Source organism: Glycine max, chromosome 19, assembly GCF_000004515.6.
Source record: "Glycine max cultivar Williams 82 chromosome 19, Glycine_max_v4.0, whole genome shotgun sequence".
Classification (NCBI taxonomy): domain Eukaryota; kingdom Viridiplantae; phylum Streptophyta; class Magnoliopsida; order Fabales; family Fabaceae; genus Glycine; species Glycine max.
In genome coordinates this window covers 50,097,236-50,114,244 of record NC_038255.2, presented here as the reverse complement: position 1 = coordinate 50,114,244, position 17,009 = coordinate 50,097,236, and the positions used below count along the sequence as shown (strand labels likewise).

The window sequence follows — 17,009 nt, the reverse complement described above, 5'->3', positions numbered from 1 at the left end:
ATTAGATTTGGACCTACAAAAAACTTAGTGTTTCTCCTGTCCAGTGGCAAGAAATTATCTGGAAATTTCCTCTTCAAGTTCCCCTTTTGGTTTTTTGTTGCTTTTCTAAATTACTAATAGTCACATGAGTGGAAAATGCTGTTTTATAAGATTGGTAACACTGTTTAGTATCTTTTGGTTTTGCTTCTGGAAAAACACTTTCTAATGTGGTTGGAGCAACTTCTTCCACAATCTAGCAAATATTGCTTGTGCCTATCTTATTCCTCGAGAAGCTAATGATCTATTTTGGAAATTCAATTTTCATTGATTAATTGTTCTTTTTCATACCACTCCTCAGTCCTCACTACCTATTATAGTTTATAGAGGGTCACAAACATGGTCCTAGTGTCCTACCACATTTGAATCATACTTCTGTACTTCTCACCAATCTCAATCTTTTCCATTCAGCTTTAAAACTTTTATATTTAATTTGCAGTGATACTGATATTTCTTTGGACCCTCAAGTTCTGTTCATTCCATCTGTTGAGGTGTTGGTAAAGGCTCTGCTTATTATGTCACCAGCAGCTCTGAAACATGCTCCAGAATCATTTTTCAGAATAATACTTTGCTCACATCACCCATGTGTAGTTGGTGGTGCAAAAAGAGATGCAGTGTGGAAGGTAGTTATTTACATGTGTGTGGTCTTATATTCCATTTTCACTTTTAATTATTTAATTAATTTCTAATAAAAAATAAACTAGTATAAACTCAGCAGTCTAGAAGCCTGGCCTTGTGCTTGTGATCAGATAATAGCCTAATGAATCTGACATTAGTTACAGCTCAATTGAAATGTGTGTATTGATGATTATATCTTACAGTGGCATTATCTATTTGGAAAATGATATGATTGGTTCCATACATGTGGGTATTGGCTCATCTCTCTTCCAGTTTATTTTTGATACATCATTGTCTGATTTTTCATAACCCAAAAAGAGGCAAAAACTTGCTCTTAGCAGCACCAAAGTTTTATCAATCAACTGTATAATGGCTTTCTCTGTGTGTGTAGGAAGTTACTCAAGTGAGAACATTTAGTTGATGTGAGAAATGAGAACAATGAAATAGTGAATATTGACTATTGGATTATATAAAAGATAAATGCACATCACTTTTTTTAAGTGATCATGTGAGTACTAGGGCTGTGTAAAAAATCCAAAGAACCAAATAAAAAAACTAAACCAAATTAAAAAAAACATTTAAAATGGTTCTTTAACCAAACTAATTTATTATTTGGATTTGGATATGCTGCTACATTTCTTCTAACAGGTTTGGCGCACCAAAATAAACCAATCCAGATTATTCTTAAAATTTAAAACTAAATATTAATATAAATACTATTTTTTAATATACATTCAAGTATCATTTCAACCTTTTTTATGCTTATTTTCTTAAAAAATATTCTTTTATAAATCTTTCAAAATTAATTATTAATCATAAAATACATAAGTAATTTTTATTTCAAATATTTTATTTACACTAGCAGTTTTAAGTTTGAATGAACGGGTAAAGTGCCTTACACAAGATGGGAGAAGGTGGGATCGCTATTTGATGGACCAATTCTAGAAGTTAATGTAGACAAACAAGACGTTTGGAAATTAGAATTTTCATGTTAAAATAACATTTAAAGAAAAGAGAGAATAAAAAACGGAAAGAAAAATAAGGTAATGATGACAAATGTCTTGCATTTAAATGTCATTATTAGATAGAATAAATAATGGAAAGAAAAAAAAAATTAAGGAAAAAAGATAAACCAATTCATTGGTAAAACCAGTAAAAACACGATTGTAATACAATTGAAAACTGGTTAAAATTGATTTAAAACTGATTCCACACTTAGAAACTGGTTCAAAACCAGTTAGCAGTCAAAACTGGTTTAAAATTGTTTCTACACTTAAATCAATGTAGTACCCATTCAAAACCACTTTGGAACTGGTTCACCAAAACTGAATTGGTTCAATAAATATAATCTGGTTTCGCATAGTAAACTAATCCAAAAAAGTGGTATAATTTGGTTTGGTTTTTATTTTGCCATGCATAGATCTACATGTGAGCATTTGACCTCTAACCAGTTTTTAATCTTGATAATTCGTATATTATTAGAATCTAGACTTATAGTTCTCATTTGTCACAATAACCAAAATGCTCACTTGATTTTTTTAAGTTGTCATGTAACCACTAATTAACTTTTAATCTTACTATTTATGTATGGTATGATCAAGATTTATTATTCTCTTATGCTTAAAATAAGATTTACTAATTAACTTGTAATATGAAATCATTTGTATGCCTATACTCAACAGTTTAAGCTTTGTGATAGTTGGTTCATGATATGCTATTAGAATCTCTATGGCCATATGTCGAAACAAGGTAGTGTCCTCGATTTAAGTCCAAAGGGCTTGTGCATTGGGGGGGGGGGGTGTTAGAGATATAATATAAAACAAATTATGGGTTTGCTGATAAAAAAAAAAACAAATTATGGGTCTTCACCTATTAGATTAAGCCTTTGGAATAGTTGGTTCATGATTGTTACCTAATTCTATAAAATAAATCTTGTAACTAAGCAAATATAATAATGCTAATGATGAATATAGAATTATGGGTGTTCTCTCCTATCATTGTACAGAATGTTTAGGCATTAGGAAGCTTAATTGGCTGACTTATAGATGCATACATATACATTTTGTGGTGCACGGTTCTTTACTTCAAGGAGGTATACTGTGCAGCATGTACTTTTCTGATATTATTATGCTGTTAGGGGTTAAAGAAAAAATATCCAAAGATTTTTGGTAGTTGGGGAGGGTAAAAGGTGGGAGTATGTAACACACATACACTACCCTTCTAATAATGTTAATTTTCAACCATTATGATGATTTAGTTTTAAATATTACAAGGTTATGCTGTTTTTTTTTTTTTGTGTAAAAGGAGTAACATCATTAAACAGAAGACAAATGGTTACAAAAGAAGTCAAGGATATACTCATTTCTTTGAAGCCAAATGCCAAATACCCCAAAGATCTATACATATAATCCATCCCCATTAAAATGTCTTTTAAACTAATCAAAAAAATTTGTGCTGAAATGGGAGGGAAACATCTTGAATTTACTAAAAGCATTAAACACATAGTCTAGCTAGATGGAAGTATATCTTTGGCCCATACCTAAAAACTGTATGTATTATTTTTCAATTTTTTTGTTTTTTAACAAGGCGTGTTTAGAATTTTTTCGTTGACAAGCCTTTGAATGAGTAATCTACTCTGGTTTTGATAATTATCTGTGGGATGATCATCATCATTGTTTTTACTTTTTACTAGTGTAAATGGCATGTCTGTGTGCCTGTAAATATACATGGTGAGGGGATCTTTTTTTCGGCCCTTTTGGTTCCCCCCCCCCCCCCCCCCCCCCCCTCTCTTTTGAATTGTTAGCTAACCTGTTTCATTCTTTTTCCAGAGGCTCTCCAAGTGTCTGCAGACACATGGTTTTGTTGTCATTGATATCATTTCAGCTAATGTGGGGGGTTTCTTACAGGTAATTGTGTGATTGATGTACTTCATATCTTTTGTGCTTTCTTCTATATGGTTAGAGTAGCTGTCTGATTATATTCTGAAGCGATGAATATATTAAATATTAAAATTTTCTTTTCAATGTATATTATATTTTGCTAAAATCAATGATGCTGCTGCACATTTTGTTGTGTGTTTGCATTATTTGAATCACCGGATTGACTCTAATCCAATGAAATGTTCTGGACAGAACTAGTTCAGATATGATTCCATGATGTCATAGTATTGATTTATGTGTGATAGAGCTGCTATAGCGGCATCACGTTGCACCTGTCACTTTTGCGTGGCTGGTTGTGGAATGGGTTTCTGTAGTGGTTGTAGCAGAGTGAATGGTATCTGCTTTTGCATGAATTTGTGGACATCTCTGCTACTTTTCTGCTTATGGGTGAAAATCGCTCTTTTGGCCCTGGAACGGTGTTGTTTGGTGCTGTTTTATTTTTGTGGGAACAATCTTGTGGTTTTGCCTCATTTTCATTTAATCAGATCAGAAACCCAATTCGCTCCCCCTCACTTGCATGCCCTGCTCATTGAGTGAGGAACCCAGATCCTTGTCTCTGATGAATACACACCTTTCTCTGGCAAGATATCTGACATCGCAGCATTTTCTGGCAAGCTTGTCACTGTTCTAGCCAACCTCACTCACACAACATTGCTCCGTTTTATCCTCTGTTCTCTCTACTCTCTCAATGTCTCTAATAGGTTTTTTATTCCCTGTTCTGTGTTCTCTAATTCTTCTAAGCCCCGCCCATTAATTTTTATGGCTTAATTAAGTTTTTCATACCTGGAATATAGTCCGTTTTAAAAAAACTACCTAACATTCATTTTTTCCCCCAGGTACCTGGAAAATTTTTGCATTTCATTTTAGTACTTGCCGTCAGGCTGCATTTGTTAAGTGATGATGTGGCAGACAGAATGCTACGTCATCATGCCTAGTCACTAACCACGTAAGCACATGCCTCTCCACGTCATTAGGCCCAAACTCTCATCCGCCAGGGCCACACTGTCCTGGCCCATTCCCGCTCCGACCACTTCCTCGTGGCCCAACAACTCGGCGTCACCTTCTTCCCAAACCCCCACGACCTTTGCAAAGAACACCCTGAAGTGATTCTCTTATGCTCCTCCATCATCTCCACTCAGCGCGTGCTCCTCACTCTCCCCCTCCAGCACTTAAAATGCAGCACACTCTTTGTCGAGGTGTTTTCCATCAAAGAGTTCCCCAAAAACCTCCTTCTCCATGCGCTCCCCTCCGATTTTGACGTTCTCTGCACCCACCCCATGTTTGGCCCACAGAGTGCCCCCCATGCGTGGGTCGACCTCCCCTTCGTCTACGAGATGGTCCGAATCGGCGCCAACGAGCACCCAATCGTGCATTGTGAGAAATTCCTCGGCATTTTCGCGAGGGAAGGGTGCAGGATGGTGGAGATTAGCTGTGCCAACCATGATAAGTTTGCGGCCCCGAACAAGCTAATTGGCAAAAGAGAAAGTTGAAGCCTTTGGAATTGCAGGGTCTAATCGATTTGGAGATTATGGAACTGATTTTGGTTGGGGGAAGCCTGCAAAGGTGGAGATGACTTTCATTTTTTTAAAATAAAAAAACAAAAATTAATGGCATGGACACTTATGCCTACATGTTTAGTGATTAGGCATGATGATGTGGCATTCCGTCTGCCATGTCATCACTTAATGGATGCGGACTAACAACAGATAGTAAAATGAAACCCAAATTTTTTTCAGGTATCTGGGGGAAAAATGAATGTTAGGTAGTTTTTTGAAAGCGGGCTATATTTCAGGTATTAAAAACTTAATTAAGCAATTTTTTATTTATTCTAACTGGTGTTGTCTACCCATTGATCAACAATAATAGCTTTATCCATCCATTATAAACATGTCTTTAATTTTAGTTATTTTTTTAAAATTTATTCGTGTGTTTAGTTAGTATAATTTATGTAATGTGTATCTAAACTTTAAAATAGTGGTTATCCCATTACTTGCTATCCCTCTGTAGCATTTTTGGAACCACTATGTGGGATTGACTACGATGATCTAAAATTTGCCACCTATTGTTTGGGAAGAGAATAGAGACACTGATTGCCTAGCGGAATTGGCTATATACTTTATATTGTAATCATTTGCTTTTGCTAAATTTACTGAATGGTTTAGGGAAACTTCATTGCTTTCTTTGTTATCTGTTTATTTGTGTTAGTACATATTTGTGTTGAGTTTTGTGCTAATTGTTTGACCTCAATCATGTGTAAACTGGATCTCCTTTTAAAGGTTAACTATGTTCTACTAACTGCCAAATCATATATTGTGTTGCAGGTCTTACTAGGACCAATGGGCTTGAAGAGTGCTAATCCACTAGAACAGCAGGCAGCGATATTGTCACTGTGCAACTTGATGTCTATAATCCCTGGAGATACATATTTAGAGTTTGAAAAGGTAGACATGTTATTTATATATGTTTCCTCAGATCATAATTCAGCTGGATTCTGTAATCTCTCAAGCTTGTGATTTTCTGATGGATAACCTCACCACATGTTCGTAATGTCAGAATTTGCTAAATCTTCCTGAGCAGTTTGCTCATGATACACTTTCGGAGAATGACATTCAGGTAATTCACATGATGCGCTTTATACTGTCTATTGATTGATATTAATAATATCATCAGTGCAATGTCTTTCATTTGTTGTGATTACTACTTTAAATCTTATTTACTCTACGGGCAAATATGATATTATATTTTTTTGTCACATGTTTTCAGATCTTCCATACACCTGAAGGAATGCTTTTCACCGAGCAAGGGGTTTATGTTGCTGAATCTGTTACTGCAAAGAACACAAAACAAGCAAAGGGTCGCTTCCGGATGTATGATGATGAAGATGGCGAGGTACATTATAATTTCTTCCATTTTCTTTGCTCCATTTCCGGGTTTTAGTTAGTTATACTATGCTGTTTCTTTGATCAGGATAATACCCGTTCTAACCATTCAGTGAAGAGAGATCAACCTAGTAGAGAAGCTGCTGGTGCAGGGAAAAAGGATACTGGGAAGGCAGCAAAGAAGGCTGGTAAGTGTTGCACTTCTATTCGTCTTAGTTTTTAGGTTTTGAATTTAAAGTTCACCTAAGCTGCTTTTTACTTATGATGTTATTGTGATTCATTTAGACAAAGGGAAGACGGCAAAGGAGGAGGCAAGAGAATTGCTACTTAAGGAGGAGGCTTCTGTACGTGATAGAGTCCGTGAAATACAGAAAAATCTGTCTCTGATGCTAAGAACTCTTGGAGATATGGCCACTGCTAATTCAGTTTTTGCTCATAGTAGGCTGCCTTCAATGGTATTGGCATGCTGCCTGCTAATCTTTGTTACCATATATTTGATGCTATTTGAATTAACTACAATCAGTCTGAATTTAAAACAATTAAGATGCTCATCTGTTATTATTACAGCTAAAGTATTCCTTACATTATTTGAGCAATCTTTCCTCATTGTCTTAGCTTTTGTGGTCGAGTTAGGTCTAGTCCATTTTTAATATGTTACCAAAGCCTATCTCGTCTTTATGTTGTGGGGTTATGGGTAAATATTCAGTCCTGTAACTATCACATATCAAATATCTAGTCATAGGCAAGTAGTCCATTTAAAACTTCTGCAATACTTGCCCTTTGAGCTAGTTTTTGGTGCTGATTTTGGCCCACTCCATTTCTAATTCCGTGCTTTTCATTTTATATATATATATATATATATATATATATATATATATAATATGTGTGTGTGTGTTATGATTATATATGGCTGTGATTCTGGGTCCAAACCTTGTGTCAGGTCAAGTTTGTCGAACCGTTGATGCGATCGCCTATTGTAAGTGATGAGGCTTTTGAAACCATGGTGAAGTTAGCAAGATGCACTGCTCCCCCTCTATGTGATTGGGCCCTTGACATTTCCACTGCTTTGCGTTTAATTGTGACTGATGAAGTTCATCTTCTGTTGGATCTAGTTCCATCAGTTGCTGAAGAGGAAGCCAATGAAAGGCCACACGGCCTTTTTGAGCGAATTTTAGATGGCCTATCTATTTCTTGTAAATCAGGAGCACTTCCTGTAGATTCTTTTTCTTTTATATTCCCAGTAAGCAATTATACTTTCAAATGCAATTTAATCACTGTACCAAGGCTTCTATGTTCCTAACTATGATTCTCTACAGATAATTGAGCGAATTCTTCTGTGCTCTAAGAAAACAAAATTTCATGATGATGTGCTTCGGATATTTTATTTACACCTTGATCCTCATCTACCTCTTCCCAGGATTCGAATGTTATCGGTACTTCTCCAACATTTTATGCTTTATTTAGTATTCTCTTATTTTACCAATTGCCTGATTAATTTTCTTTTCTGTAGGTACTTTACCATGTACTTGGTGTTGTTCCAGCTTATCAAGCATTGATAGGACCTGCACTAAATGAGCTGAGTCTTGGTTTGCAACCTGCTGAAGTTGCTTCTGTGTGTATGCTTGACTCTATTTGCATTGTCCAGTTGTGTTTTGACTCTTTGTAAGAATGCTAATGTTATCTCTCAATTTCTAATTTTATAGGCACTTAATGGAGTTTATGCAAAAGATGTTCATGTAAGAATGGCTTGCTTGAATGCGGTCAAATGTATCCCTGCTGTTGCTAATCGTTCTCTACCTGAAAACGTTGAGGTTGCAACAAGTATATGGATAGCATTACATGACCCTGAGAAGGTTTGAACATTTTTCACTGGAAACTTATAGCTCAAGGTTTCTCCTTTAGTTTCCCTTGTCCACAAAGAGTAAACTAGTATTTTTAAAAATTATGATATGATGTCTTTGCCTTTTATTTTTGTTAAATTTATATATATAGTTTTTTATATTTTGATGTCTTTTCTCTCTGCTGTAGTTATCTGTCATTGAGAGACAGCTTGTATTTTAACTCTTAATATATAAATACATTTCAGCTGTGTGTGTGTGTGTGAGATGCCCAAGTATTATTATCAAATATATCATAGTCTCAACTAATTTCAATCCAATTTCACTTTAGATTGTTGTTTTCTTGTAATACATTGATATTTAATTTTGCTTTTGCCTTTTCTGTGGGTCTCCTATATATTCTTAGCCCATTTCTTTTAGAAAGACAATAAAAATTCATTGAAAATGGTCAAATCCAGAGAGCTTATATCCTGGGCATGTGTAAATTGAACACTCTTGCAAGCAAAACAATGATAGCGAGGGAAGAACCAAGAGAATGCTGAGTGCTGACATAAGGAATCAACTGTTCAATTCATCTGACGATTGTTTCTGAGGTTGAAATTGGGGATTGCTGATGTAGACTGCTCCCTCTGTCCCTATTTATAAGACCCTTTCAGAAAATTGTTTGTCCCTTTTTATAAGACCCTTTTCTAATTTCCAAATACATTAAATATTTTTTTTCCTAAAGTACCCTTTTTCTCCCGTATTAGGATTGGAGAATATATAGCCTCAGATTACTATTCTCACTCATCTACATTAATTATTCTCTCTCCAAACATTATTAGATGAGAAGTAATTAAGTAGAAAGAGAGAGATGATTAATTTAAAAAGTAATAAGGGTAATTTTAGAAGAACCATACAAATAATTGACAAATTTAATGTGATTAACTAAATTAACTACTTTTCTTGAGGGGTGTGAATTAGTTGAAAGGGTTTTATTAAAATGGGCAGAGGGAGTATTAGAGATTAAAGATATAGCTAAGTTTACATTCCCAAATTACCTAGAAAATCTATGTTTAATTATTTATAGATCCAATTGTTAAGAACTCAACTGACTGGACCTGTAAATGGCTGAATTAATTATTTTTGACTGACCTGGTCTTGGACTTCATTTAATTGGCACACGAAGAAGGCTTTTTTATTCTCCATCAAATCAGAATGTTTTGGTAATTATACATGCACCTGATTTATAAAGTCATGAAATACTGTTCCACATTATGCTTAAGTTATATTCTTGGTTATGTATTCTTTTCATTATGGTACAATTAGGTTTTCATTTACTTTGTATTGCTTCAGTAGCTTTTGCTGATCGAGCTTGGTTATTTTGTACTGTTTTCTATTTTTTTTATTATGTTCATTTAATTTTCTTTAACTCGAACTATATTAAGATAGCAAATTTACTATTTTCAACATTTCAGTCAGTTGCTCAAGTGGCCGAAGACATATGGGATCATTATGGGTTTGATTTCGGAACCGATTTTTCTGGACTTTACAAAGCACTTGCTCACATTAACTACAATGTTCGTGTGGCAGCTGCGGAAGCATTAGCTGCTGCCTTGGATGAACATCCAGATTCTATACAAGTATGTCTGATTTATAATTTTCACTTTGTTGCTATGTGTTTTTGGTCTCATGATTTACTGATAATTTTCAGGAGTCCCTTTCCACTTTATTTTCGTTGTATATTCGGGACATGGGTGTTGGAGATGTCAATGTTGATGCTGGTTGGCTGGGTAGGCAAGGAATAGCTTTAGCATTACATTCTGCTGCTGATATTTTGGGGACGAAAGACTTACCTGTTGTCATGACATTTCTAATATCAAGAGCACTGGTAAATTTTTACTGACATTTATTTTTTGATTTTCATTATAATCCTGGAACTGAAACCTATTATCATTTGGAATCAACATCTTTTGTAAGAACTAATATATGACTCAAAAATGAAAATATTTTTCACTGTTGAGATAATCATAATTTGTTATCCAGTTAATATTTGATATTACTTATTGTTGTCTCCATCCATTTTTTTTCTGTTCAGTGCGAATTGTGCACAATTGAGCTTATTTCAGACGAATATAGCAATAATTTTGCGGTGAATTTTCAATTTTTGCCTTACAAGGTTCATTCATCAACGTAGAATAAGAATTTTCTTGGGGTGAATATATGATGGACAACAGTGTTATTTAAGGTTCATTGATTGCATATCAGGGTATTAGGGATTCATCCATGTTCCTAGCAAAATGTTGTGCCACATAAGTAACCCATACCTCATGGTTCATACCAAATTGTATTGTAAATCATGCAACCCATTCTAGGAGTGAGCAATGTGCTCTCTCCACCACAAAAAAATACATATCCTTGAGTAATTAGGGATTGAATTCTACTGTTATAAAGGTTGACAGACTACTAAACAAAAGGGAAACTTGGATGTTGAAACAAACCACTATAAACACCTAAATATGATAATCCTTAGCCCATATTCAACACAGGTTCAGGAAGGTGCAATAAAATGTCCCTTGTCTTCAAATGAAATGAGATAAATTAAAAACTTTTTAATGCTTGATACTCTCAATAATAGATGTTAATGTTACGAAATAAAAGAATCCGCTTAAAGTTGAAAGTAAACGAGAATGTTTAGGTAATCTGATCAACTCTTTTGGTTGTAGTGTGCTTTGTATCGATGCTGTCTGTGAACTGTTACCTTCATCTATAGGGTAACTTTTCTACCAAACGTTTGACTTTGGGGATTGATTTCATTTGCAGGCTGATCCGAATGCTGATGTTAGAGGCAGAATGATTAATGCTGGTATATTGATCATTGATAAAAATGGAAAAGATAATGTCTCATTGTTATTCCCTATCTTTGAGAACTACTTAAACAAAACTGTGAGTTCCTTATCATTTGGGAGATTGATCTGCTGGATACTCGTCCTATTGTTCTTTTCTTTCTTTGTAGTTTGGCCCTTCAAACTTTTTTAAGAGTTGTATGTGATGCTTTATTAATAGATTTTCCCTCAATGTCTTAGGCTCCAGATGAAGAAAAATATGACTTGGTTCGTGAGGGTGTGGTTATCTTCACTGGAGCTCTGGCAAAACACTTGGCAAAGGTTAGTATTAAAGTTTGTTCCTCGTTTCCTAATTTTGGTAGCTAGTTGAATTTTAAAACTTTTGCTATTATTTATATTCCTTTTGGAGCAGGATGATCCTAAGGTTCATGCTGTTGTGGACAAATTGTTGGATGTTTTAAATACTCCTTCTGAAGCAGTTCAAAGGGCAGTCTCTGCGTGCTTATCTCCATTAATGCAATCAAAACAAGTATGCAAGAGCATTCTTACATTTAATAATTAATATCTGATGCTTTTACTTCTGATCTCTATGAAAGGAGTGCCACTTAATCAGCATTAATTAAAAAAAAATGGACAAAAAATAACCCTTGTTTGCATATTTATTCTTGCCCCTCTTTTGTTGATTAGGTGGATAGTATGAAATATCGACACAAGCAATAGGTCCAATATAAATAGTTCTTGATGCTTGGTTTAGGATGCATTTATATGGTTGCACATTATTTTACTGAAAGGAACACTGAAACCTGGTGGCAAATTGTTGCAATACAATTCACATGCTTGTTTGGGAGTAATTCATCTGGTTTAAAGTACAAAGTTTGTGCTGTTATGCTAGCTTGTCAGCACCTTACCGGAACATAAATGCATAGTTAATGCTTGAGGTTAATATTGTCTTACATTTTGATGTTTTCTAGATTTACTCAACTGAATTCATTTGTTATTGGATACTACAACCATTAGGATGATGCAGCAGCTCTTGTTAGTCGGCTGATGGATCAAATGATGAAAAGTGAAAAATATGGAGAACGGCGTGGGGCTGCTTTTGGACTTGCAGGATTGGTTAAGGGATTTGGTATCTCCTGCTTGAAAAAGTATAGGATTGTGATTACACTTCAAGAGAGTCTTGCTGAAAGGTTGGAGAGTTTATTGTTAACATATTTTTTTTCTTTTTAAACACTGCTTATTTTCTAAATTTTATGATGTGTATGGAATTGAAAAAAAAATCAGTCTGTCATTTTTTAAATTGGATTTCTGACCATCAAAATATGAGAGAAGGGAATTTACCTACATTATTTTTTTTTGTTAATTTATTTTTGAACTGTAGGAATTCTGCAAAATCTCGTGAAGGAGCTTTACTTGGATTTGAGTGCCTTTGTGAAACACTTGGAAGAATATTTGAACCGTAAGTTGCCAAGTATTTCGTCCCTAAAATTATTGATTTTAAATGTAGTTTTTATTTTTATATTGTGTGTTTTTTAATTATTTTCACAATTATTGTGTTCAGGTACGTGATTCAGATGTTACCATTACTTTTGGTTTCGTTCTCTGATCAAGTTAATGCAGTCAGGGAAGCAGCTGAATGTGCTGCCCGTGCAATGATGTCTCAACTCAGTGCTCAAGGAGTGAAGCTTGTCCTTCCGTCTCTCTTGAAGGTTATAAACATGGATTACCATTATGATTGAGGAAACATTTTGTCTGCTCCAGATAAACAAAATGTGTTTGATATGCACTTTTAAATCTGCAATAGTATACGTGGTTTGAGTTGCCAAAATGCAAATTTGTTATTGTTTTGTAAAAGTGTAAATTGTCATTGTGATGCTTGGGTGCTTTACTCCTGTCATCATCTTTTATAGATTCAAAATCTTGACTTGAAGTAATTGATTGATATTATCGGCATGAAATGTTTAAATCCACCCTTCCCTCCCTTTTGATTTTAAACTATATATTAATAAGATGCCTGATCACAGCAAATCCTATATTTGTAGACATTAGGAGACTGCACTATTGATATACTTAATGGGAATTCTTGTGCTACTTCAACGACCTCTTGTAAAATCTCTTGTCAAATTCCTTGCTCTCAGGGTTTTGAATATAGAGATTTTTCTTTAGTTTTTGGTTTCTAAATAAACTTTAATGTCTGTTGCAACTTGTAATCTGAAGGAGAGTATGGTAGTGATATGTTTCTCAAATCTCAATAATCCAACTGTGCTAAATGCGGCTTGAGTTGTCAATCTGACAATTACTATGCCTCTATTTCAATGAACTATAGATATGACAATTACTATGCTTCTATTTCGATGAACTATTGCATAGCTAATCTATTTGTTCAGGGTCTTGAAGATAAAGCTTGGAGGACAAAACAAAGTAGTGTACAACTACTTGGTGCTATGGCATACTGTGCTCCTCAACAGTTGTCTCAGTGTCTCCCTAAGATTGTTCCCAAATTGACTGAGGTATAATATGAAGCAAACATTACTTTTTACTTCTAAATTCCTTTTAAGCTATAAATTGCATTACCTTAACCCATCTCACTATTTGAAGGTTTTGACTGATACACATCCTAAAGTCCAGTCAGCTGGGCAGATGGCCCTTCAACAGGTTTGTCTTGACTTATGAACTATTCTATCCATTTGATTCCTGTTTCTGTGATTAATATTTTTAATTTTCATGTTTTTTTCCAGGTTGGGAGTGTGATAAAGAATCCAGAAATATCTGCTCTTGTCCCTACTCTACTTAAGGGACTTAGTGATCCTAATGAGCATACAAAATATTCCCTTGATATTCTTCTTCAAGTAAGGTTAACGGAAATTACCTTGTTGATTTTGTTTAGTTTTATACTTAGTTACCTAATATGTTTTTGGTTGGTTGCAGACAACCTTTGTTAATTCAATTGATGCCCCTTCACTTGCATTATTGGTACCGATAGTACATAGAGGTTTGAGGGAAAGGAGTGCTGACACTAAAAAGAGGGCTGCACAAATAGTTGGAAACATGTGTTCCTTGGTTACAGAACCAAAGGATATGATTCCATATATAGGATTGTTGCTTCCTGAAGTAAAAAAGGTAATTCCATATAATGCTGCTTTTACTTTTGTTTCATTGGCCTTGGTTTCTTCTCATTTCATGCATGTATTATAAGAGCAGGTTCTTGTGGATCCTATCCCTGAAGTTCGGTCAGTTGCTGCTAGAGCCATTGGATCCCTTATAGGAGGAATGGGCGAAGAAAATTTCCCTGATCTTGTCCCATGGCTGTTTGACACATTGAAGTCTGATAATAGTAATGTTGAACGCTCTGGAGCAGCTCAAGGGCTGAGTGAGGTCAGATTTTTTCTTTTAATAGGTTTTACTTTTTAAGGCCTTTGGAATTTCTTATAGTTACACTTGGCTTCTGATTTGGTATGACCAAGGCAAAAAACATGATTTCTTTGTTGGGTTGGCAGAGAAACCTTGTAACAAAGTTGAGTGTAAACCTCGAATAAATAATGTTAAGAAGGATAGAGAATCATTTGTTTGGCAAGTTGCAAATAATTTTTTATGGCTGAAAAAGTTACTAGTTAGCTTGTAAATTAGAGGAACTTTCAATTATGCGAATGTTTGTGGTCTTTTATTGAACCCTATACATGGAAACTATATATACTTTTGATCAGAAAAATTATAATACTAAGATAGTGGGTTTGTTAAGTAAGCTGGGTATTTATAGTAGAACTGGAAACTGACAAGAATCGTGGATGACTATTTGAAACATATTGGTGGTATTCTGGTGTTAGAATAGAACTACTTTAATGTGTTATTTTCTCTGTAATTGTTGTGCTTTTTCAAGTCTGTTAGTTTCAAGTCAGCTCTCGTGCTTATAGGTTAGTTAGCTGCTAGTTTGTTGTTTGACAGCTGGCGAGTTAGTTATATCTGATCTTTACACTGCAGCTCAAAACATCACTCAGTGTGAAAATCATTTTTACCAATTAACAAATAATAGCTTTTCATTTTTTATGAATTCATCAAACTCTCTGATTCTCATTGAAAGATATCACCATTCTTTAAGGAGACCATTTTACCATATTTTTTCTTTTGACTTGGTATTCATTTACAGGTCTTAGCTGCTCTTGGGATTGAGTTCTTTGAGCATGTACTTCCTGATATTATTCGTAATTGCTCCCATCAAAAAGCATCTGTACGAGATGGATACTTGACCCTGTTCAAGGTAAATAGTGAAAGTGCAATAACATTCACAAATCACATTGGAATTTTATAAGATTATTTTTATAGACTTTCTTTAATCATTTTTCCAAAATATTCTTGTAGTATTTGCCACGGTCATTAGGAGTCCAGTTTCAAAACTATCTTCCCCAGGTGCTGCCTGCTATTCTAGATGGTATGATATTAATTTTTTGAGGGTTAATTTATGTGCTATTATTGCTATTTCTTGGCTTGTTATCTTTGAAAATATACTATGTTTACTTTTTATTAATGTTTTATAGGTCTTGCTGATGAGAATGAATCTGTACGAGATGCTGCTCTAGGAGCTGGCCATGTCCTGGTCGAGCATTATGCAACAACGTATGCTCTATTATATCATTATTTTCTTTGAAATTTTTCTCTATTTTCTCTCATGTTCTCAGCTCATTGATTTCTAATAACAATTAATCATTTTTTTCCTACAGTTCTCTACCCCTTCTCCTTCCAGCTGTTGAGGATGGCATTTTTAATGATAGTTGGCGTATTCGACAGAGCTCAGTCGAGCTGCTGGGAGATCTATTATTCAAAGTACGTGTTGCTCATTCTAGAGCAGCGCCTTCACAGAACTTGATTTGACTTATGAGCCAATTTATTTGTTTTAGGTTGCTGGAACTTCTGGTAAAGCTTTGCTTGAGGGGGGTAGTGATGATGAAGGTTCTAGTACTGAGGCACATGGACGTGCCATCATTGAGATTCTGGGGCGTGATAAACGTAATGAAGTACTTGCTGCATTGTATATGGTCCGAGCTGATGTTAGTTTGTCAGTACGTCAGGTAATGACTATTATATTTACTTTTTTAGTCAATATAGTTCGTTATTGTTATTGGAATATGCTTAAGAAATGTAATGACTGAATGCATTTTTCTTTTTTGAGGCTGCATTACATGTGTGGAAAACTATTGTGGCAAATACTCCAAAGACTCTTAGGGAAATTATGCCAGTTCTGATGGATACTTTAATTACATCCCTTGCATCATCATCATCAGAAAGGCGGCAGGTCTGTGCTATATCTTTGTCAACCCATTTTTTATCATAGCTTACAGAAATTACATATCCCTATTGCTAATGTAGGTTGCTGGACGATCACTGGGTGAGCTTGTCAGGAAGCTTGGTGAACGTGTACTTCCCTTAATAATTCCAATCTTATCCCAGGGGCTGAATGACCCCAACAGCAGCAGAAGACAGGTTAGACTAGCTTATGGTGTTGGAATATTTTTATTTCTTCCGCATGAATTTTTTTACATTGGTTGTATCATAGATTCAATAGCTCGTAACTTGTTATTTGATACAATTATTAATTCTATTGGTTGTAAGGGTGTATGTGTTGGTCTGAGTGAAGTGATGGCAAGTGCTGCTAAGAGCCAGTTGTTGACTTTCATGAATGAACTCATCCCAACTATTCGGACTGCCCTCTGTGATAGGTTTGTGCATTTTATTCTTATTTCACTGTTTGCAGAATTTTTAGACTGCATTATCTGATATTGAGAGGGATATGTTTACAGTGTTTCTGAGGTTCGTGAATCAGCTGGCTTAGCATTCAGCACTTTGTATAAGGTTGTGGCTTTTACTGTATTTTTTTAATAG

At 34.9% G+C, this 17,009-nt stretch overlaps 1 protein-coding gene across 1 annotated transcript in view; it reads left to right on the top strand.

Annotated features, from left to right (window-relative positions):
• LOC100789856 (protein ILITYHIA) overlaps window positions 1-17,009 on the top strand; it is a 29,361-nt gene that overhangs the window by 5,057 nt on the left and 7,295 nt on the right. The window contains exons 12-44 of the mRNA XM_006604802.4: window positions 476-659; window positions 3,483-3,560; window positions 5,915-6,034; window positions 6,147-6,206; window positions 6,357-6,482; window positions 6,561-6,660; window positions 6,758-6,927; window positions 7,413-7,712; window positions 7,789-7,905; window positions 7,983-8,084; window positions 8,176-8,325; window positions 9,768-9,932; window positions 10,004-10,180; window positions 11,113-11,235; window positions 11,376-11,456; window positions 11,548-11,664; window positions 12,153-12,325; window positions 12,517-12,594; window positions 12,697-12,844; window positions 13,523-13,645; window positions 13,734-13,790; window positions 13,874-13,984; window positions 14,064-14,255; window positions 14,337-14,510; window positions 15,280-15,390; window positions 15,492-15,561; window positions 15,668-15,746; window positions 15,851-15,953; window positions 16,028-16,198; window positions 16,300-16,422; window positions 16,497-16,610; window positions 16,740-16,846; window positions 16,928-16,979. Coding sequence (XP_006604865.1) covers window positions 476-659; window positions 3,483-3,560; window positions 5,915-6,034; window positions 6,147-6,206; window positions 6,357-6,482; window positions 6,561-6,660; window positions 6,758-6,927; window positions 7,413-7,712; window positions 7,789-7,905; window positions 7,983-8,084; window positions 8,176-8,325; window positions 9,768-9,932; window positions 10,004-10,180; window positions 11,113-11,235; window positions 11,376-11,456; window positions 11,548-11,664; window positions 12,153-12,325; window positions 12,517-12,594; window positions 12,697-12,844; window positions 13,523-13,645; window positions 13,734-13,790; window positions 13,874-13,984; window positions 14,064-14,255; window positions 14,337-14,510; window positions 15,280-15,390; window positions 15,492-15,561; window positions 15,668-15,746; window positions 15,851-15,953; window positions 16,028-16,198; window positions 16,300-16,422; window positions 16,497-16,610; window positions 16,740-16,846; window positions 16,928-16,979 — 4,156 coding nt within the window. The remainder of the gene's footprint in view (window positions 1-475; window positions 660-3,482; window positions 3,561-5,914; window positions 6,035-6,146; window positions 6,207-6,356; window positions 6,483-6,560; window positions 6,661-6,757; window positions 6,928-7,412; window positions 7,713-7,788; window positions 7,906-7,982; window positions 8,085-8,175; window positions 8,326-9,767; window positions 9,933-10,003; window positions 10,181-11,112; window positions 11,236-11,375; window positions 11,457-11,547; window positions 11,665-12,152; window positions 12,326-12,516; window positions 12,595-12,696; window positions 12,845-13,522; window positions 13,646-13,733; window positions 13,791-13,873; window positions 13,985-14,063; window positions 14,256-14,336; window positions 14,511-15,279; window positions 15,391-15,491; window positions 15,562-15,667; window positions 15,747-15,850; window positions 15,954-16,027; window positions 16,199-16,299; window positions 16,423-16,496; window positions 16,611-16,739; window positions 16,847-16,927; window positions 16,980-17,009) is intronic.